General features: G+C 43.9%; 1 protein-coding gene across 1 annotated transcript; it reads right to left on the bottom strand.

Annotated features, from left to right (window-relative positions):
* Positions 1-749: 749 nt before the first annotated feature.
* Positions 750-5,480, bottom strand: LOC103724136 (protein indeterminate-domain 12-like). The gene is made up of 4 exons (XM_008815303.4): positions 4,685-5,480; positions 4,091-4,524; positions 3,531-3,930; positions 750-1,569 (listed from the first exon to the last, which is right to left on the bottom strand). Exons 2-4 carry the CDS (start codon positions 4,284-4,286, stop codon positions 909-911), a joined length of 1,257 nt encoding a protein of 418 aa, XP_008813525.2. The 5' UTR covers positions 4,287-4,524; positions 4,685-5,480; the 3' UTR covers positions 750-908.
* Between the last annotated feature and the right edge of the window lie 846 nt (positions 5,481-6,326).

Raw genomic sequence — 6,326 nt, 5'->3', positions numbered from 1 at the left:
AGTCTCTAGGTATATCAATTCGTGATGTAGTTTCCAAACTCAAGTTGGCACCTATAATACCATCTTGAGTTTGAAGGAGGATATTAGCATACTTTTAAAGATCGCATAATAATCTGCATCACCTATAATATTGTTTTTATAAGCATGATCTTGTATCAATTTATATTATTTTTTTTGTCAGTATGATCTTGTTAAAGTGATTTTAGAGATTACATAATAATATGTATCAACCATAATATTTTATTTTGTTAACGTGATCATTATTAGCCTATATTATTTTTTTAGATAAAATTTGTATATGAATATATATAACTCCCGGGGTATAACAAATATGGTAAAATAGAGTTTTTTTTTTCTTCTGTAAATATTTTAACAATGTTCATATGGTTTTGATAATGGTTTAAGATCCTTTGTGGTTGGACCATAGACTTTTGTGCAGCATTAAATGGCCACCCTCAGTATCCATCAAAGGAGTACATGCTGATACGTAAGGCCACCTTCTTTGAAGGCCTGATGCAAGCTCTCGAATATTTACGGTGCCAACTGCGCGGTGCAGAAGATCCGTGCTCGAAAATACGCTCGAGCTGTTTGGTCCTACATAGGGTAAACATAATGCGCGCAGGCATGGTAGTAGCACGGTTCAATTTCTTAATGTGCGAGTACGAGCATTGGACCACTGCCGAACAAGCCAAAACTGCTTTCACAAAACTTTGACACCCATTCTACAAGCAAATACCAAGCCACCATTGTTCTATAATTATCCAGAGAAAAACTTATAAAAATCAAATAATAAAATTCATACGATATTTCACGATATGCCTTCCATTGGTTCTAGCAATATATAAACTTAAAAAGTAGAGTAGAATAAAATTCACAAAAGAAAAGAGATGAATTCTGGGCGGGTGGCATCATCCTGGATACTCCTCCCCAAAACGAGGGGCATAGGAATGAGCTCGACGGTCACCCCACGTCCCGGGGACCGGAGGGAACCCGGCCAAGTGCTTGGCGTGGTCACCGCGGTCGCAGGAGGCGGCGGTCACCAGATCCAGGCCGAGGGCTCCGGTTAGGGAGAGCAGCTCCTCCTCGCCGGTCTCGCTGGCCACCACCCCGAGGAAGTCCCTGGTCGGGCCGTCGCTCCTCTGCCATGCGGACGGATGCCCAGCGTCGAACATCGAGCTGCCCATCTGGCCGCCGGCGGCGGTGGAGATGGTGGCGGAGCCGGTAGTCGTGGTGGTGGTTGTGGGGCCCATGGTGGAGGCTTTTTGGAGGAGGGAAGTGGCCGACAGGTAGGGGGAGGTGGCGGTTGGGAGGTGGTGGAGGTAATAAGGGTGGGGGAGGGAGGCTAGGGTGTTCTCAGGCTTGAGTTGATATGGAGTACTAGTGTTAAAGTTAGGGTTAGGGTTTGGGAGGGAGTCCCAAGAGGAGAAGGGGAGGAAGAGAGGAGGGTTGAGGAGTGGAGGGGAGATCGAAGTAGTCATCTTGGTGGCATCGGTGTTGGTGGCCATGAGTCTTGCACTCTCCTCTGCCAAGGCATCACAAAAGGCTCTATGGGTGATGAAGCTGTCCTTCCTGCAAAAGAAGATATGGACAATGAAATAGAATAATAAAAATGAATATAGAGGACCTTTACATTTTGAGCTTGAAAAGCTTTGGAAAGAAAGTGGAGGATGATGCAAATTAATGATACTAGATAAAGAAAATCACAATCATAGGGAGGATAAGAAAGGGCGACGAAGAATAAAAGAGTAGGTTTTATTACTTTCTTTATTACATGTTGATGGAGACGGTATACATAGTTGGAAAGATCAATAAAAGGAGGTGTCATGCATGGGAGATGAGATGGGATACAAATGAGAGGGCGTAGGAGGGGTTAAGAAAAAGGAAAAGGGGTTTATATATGGAGAAAGAGAAGAAGACATTCTTGGAAGATGTTAGGAAAAAGTTCTCAGTTATAAGAGAGAGAGAGAGAGATTTTAACTAATGAAGAAGGGATTGCTTCATTTTGAATTCCACCTCGATAGCTGAATAGAGAAGGTCCTTTACATTAATAAAAAAAAAACAAAATTAACCGAAGAAACACATTCTTGACCTTCTCACTTTTTACTTCTTGGATCATCTTATATATATATATATATATATCATTTTTTAAACATAATTTAGAGGTGCATGTAGCTCTAAGTTTTGTTTACCACGGTAGTTAAAGGAGGATTTTAATCAATATCACATTTAATTGATGCCCAAAAATAGAAAAGGAAAAGAGAAGAGGTACCATTCCAGGTTTTTATTACTTCAGTTTTCAGTACAAATGCAAGAGGACAACGAAATGGGCGTGGGCTAAAATCTTATAATAGTAGATACATCCAATGATATAATATCTTCCTTCTCTATGGTGTTTTGCTTTTGTTTCCAGCTTTTGTCTTGCATTACCAACACAATCTCTATAATTGATTTTAAGGAAGACTTTGATATTGACCTTGTCTCTCTCTCTCTCTCTCTCTCTCTCGTCCCATCCCCTCACATGGCTATGAAGAGTTTTGTCAGCTTAAGAACAATCATGAACTGACAACTATGTACAGTGGCGATTCTATAATCTGTCGATGCAATCAATTACGTTTCAGATAAGTCACATGCGGTTCTTCTCGTAGGTTCGTTGCCCCACATCAATAATGAACATTACATTGAGAAAAAAGACTTCCATTTGAGCATGAATTCCACTAGAAATCTCTTTTCTGAATCCAAACGAACAGTAAATAAAAGTAAAGGAAGACAATGGGACGCATCGAACTCTAAGTTTAAGATGTGTCCCATGTGATTGGCTAAAAATTTCATGCAGTGATCTTCTCTTTGTAGTGCCGAATATTATTGGATAATGCATGACAAGAAATACTCTTATAACAATTATATAAAATATCTAGTTCCAGATCAAGAAATCACGAAGAATGAAGCAAAAACAGCATGCAAGAAGAAGGTAAAGACAGAGAAGGGATGTCTTAATTCGCATCTGAAATCCCTTGCAGCCCAATGAAGGTCCTCGTCTCTTTTCCCTTTGAATTTTGATGGAGATAATCTCCATATAATTAGCTAGAAATCATGGAATTCTCGTTATCAAACCCTAGGTAGAAATCACACATACGAAATCTACACCTTAGTTTGCTTTGACGAGATCAACAAGTTCATATATGTGCCCCCGGAATTCGAGATCAATAATATTATTGTAGGATCCAACCTAAAGATCTCAACAACACACACACACACACACACACACACACACACACACACACACACACACACACACATATATTGATAAAATAGGTCCATACTAGGCTTGCAATGAAATTACCTCGCATGAAAATCCAAGTATGTAATTCTAGGAGTAACCAAACAAGTAGCGAAACCAGGAGGTGAGGAATATATGGAGGAGAAGAAAAAGAAGAAAAAGAAGAAAAGAGATTCACTTACTTCCATGATTATTACTATACTAAATAATAAATGAGTTACCTCCAGAAAACTTGAAAGAGAAGATCACCAACCTAGAGAAGAGGGCACCACAATCACATCTATACTCCCTTGTCCCACAGGTCTTCGCATGGGCCTTCCAGTCAGAGTGCACAGCATATCTCTTGGAGCACTTCTCACACTTCCACTTCTTCTCCCCATGCTTCCTACTGTAGTGCTTCTTGATCCCTGTGAGGTCCCCAAGGGCCCTGGAAGGGTGGTGGTGGATACAGGATGCCTCTGGGCACACATACACCCTCTTCCTCACCCCCTCCTTGCTGCTCTTCTGTCTCAGCTTCCATGGCAGGTTGTGGCCCCTCCTGTGGAGCTGGAGGTTCTGATCCCTCTGAAAACCCTTGTTACATATCTCACACACAAATCTATTGGTAGCCATCAGGGTCTTTGGGGACAAAGCAATCACTTCAGCATCTGGGTCTATAGCCAACACCAACAAAATGGTTTTGTGAGAAAATCCGACATCAATAAAATTAGATCATAAAAACAACCATATTCTTTATTTTTTTCCCTTCTTTCGCGAGAATTTATCTTTTTATATGAATAAATTAAAAGAAAAATTGGAGGAGATCCTTCCTACCTGGGTTCCCAGGCTGGCTTCTCTTCTTCTTAGCCTTTGGTTGTGGCTCTTGTTGCTGTTGTTGGCGATACGGAGGAGATATGGGTGCGCACAGAGAGCTCAAACTATTATTGTAGTCATGGGCTCTGGTATCAGAAGAAACACTGGCTTCTTCAGACATGGAGGTGCAGTTGGACATGGTGCCCGATGGGAACATGGGAAGCTTTTCTTTTTTTTGTTCGTTTTCTTTCACCTGTGCTGGAAGAAAAAGGGCTCAAACAGTAGTATCTGGTTTCTTCCGTGTTCTTATCTCTAGGCCTAAAGCTCCTTGAGGAGAGACAGATGCAGAGAGAGACTGTGCATGTATGAGAAGAGTGGAGAGAATAAAAACTTGACTTGACTTTATCTTGTCACTTCATGGAGTGGCACAGGAGACACTTCGTGATGGATGGTACCTGAAAAAGGCATCATTGGAAGAGTGGTAATATCAAAATTCTTGTGATTTACAGTTCTGCAGCTCAAATCAGCGAACATCTCTTTCCATGTGCTCTCAAACGCATGCAATCAAATTTCAAACAAATAAAAGGGTTTAATTTCGAGGTGTGGAAAGAGTACTCTTCCATAATTCAACTCCCTTTCTCTCTCTTGTGCTGAAAGGGATAGCACCGAGAGATTTTAGGAACTCGGTCCTGAAGGTGGTGAGCTTTCTTTTTCTGTTATGAGACCGAGCTATTATTGCTGTTGGAGATTCGGGAGAGAAGGGCTGGCAAATTAGAGAAAGACCCAGAAAGCAAAAGAAACCAGTTGAGTGCAGAAAATGGCCACTCTCTCTCTCTGTGTGTGTTAGTGTGTGTGTGTGTGAGAGAGAGAGGGAGAGAGGGAGGGAGAGAGAGAGAGAGAGGTGCACAAAGTAAAATGTGGATGAGCTTCGGCCTCCCAAGGCCAGGAATCCCACCATTTGTTTCAAACATGTTTGAGACTTTATGTTTTGTAAAAGGGACTTGATTGGAGGGGGTGTTTTTAGAAAGAAGTATTTGTTTACTTGGGAGCTTAAGGGAGGCTTAGCAAGCTTTGGAAAGGGGTTAAAAGCAGATCAGACTTGCATCCACATGCTTTTTTTTTGTAGCCCACCACAAGCATGATTGACCCATTGATTGATGCCCTCACTTACCAATTAACCCGAGGTTTCCTTTTTGCAACCACACATCCTTTTTCTTTGCTAAGATCTTAGTAGCTGCTAGCTCATAGATTGGACATCAGTTCATATATATGCATGGATTTGCTGGTTTCATTGTCTTTCAATCTTTCCAATGGGACATTGGGATTCTCTTTTGTTTCGGTCATTCAGACATCTTGCTTTTATTATTCAGTTCATGTTTATGTTTATGTTTATGTTTATGTTTCGTCCACGGTGCCTCCCCGCTGCCTGAGTCCAACAGCCGTTGCCCGTCGCCGCCTTGTCGCCGCGTGCCGCCTCCTCCGAGCGCCCCCTCCGGATCTGCCGCCTCGTCCGAGCACCCCGAGCTGTCGCCGTTCGATCTCCGGTGACCGAGCCGTCGTTGCCCTCCCCGACGAGCAGCGTCTCCGCGCCGGCTAGCCTTCCCCGCCGCTGCCGAGCCCCGTGCGCCCCTCCGCGACCGACCACAGTGCCGCTCCACCGCCCTTGCGCCACACTGCTGCCGCACCACGCCGCCGCCACGCCCCTCCGCCGTTCACCACCGCTCGCGCCTCTCGCCACCCGAGCTTCTCCGTTCCCCTCCCAAGGTGTAGCTCCCCAGGGTTTCGGTCGAGACCTGTTCACACGTCCTCCTCCACTCCACAGAACCGACCCCAGGCTCACGGTCCCTCGTGGATCAATCAACAGGCCCGCCCCCTTCTTCAGAGCCCAACCATCACTCCACAGGCCCAAGCCCACATGACTGATCTTTCCTTCTGTGGCCCAAACCCCAGCAGGCCCGCTCTCCTCCACTTTTACCGGTCCATCAGGCCCGCCAGATCTCTTTGGAGCTGCTGTACTCAGGTTCTATCTTCGGCAATTGGAGAGTCCATCAGCTACAACCGCACTCCTGATCATCGCCCACGAGCGAACGACTCTGGTCGTCTACTTCACGACAGGTGATAGGTTTCCACTTTTCTTGGGTTTGTTCATTTAATTATGTTCTAGTTCTCTTGCATGATAGCCATATTCTTGAAAATTTATATTGTTGTCAAAATTCAGAACATTAAATCTTTCACTTCCGAACCCATCCTATTACCC

The sequence above is a fragment of the Phoenix dactylifera genome, chromosome 8, assembly GCF_009389715.1.
Source record: "Phoenix dactylifera cultivar Barhee BC4 chromosome 8, palm_55x_up_171113_PBpolish2nd_filt_p, whole genome shotgun sequence".
Lineage (NCBI taxonomy): Eukaryota > Viridiplantae > Streptophyta > Magnoliopsida > Arecales > Arecaceae > Phoenix > Phoenix dactylifera.
Note: the sequence above shows the minus strand (reverse complement) of the source record. Positions and strands in the feature narration are given on the sequence as shown.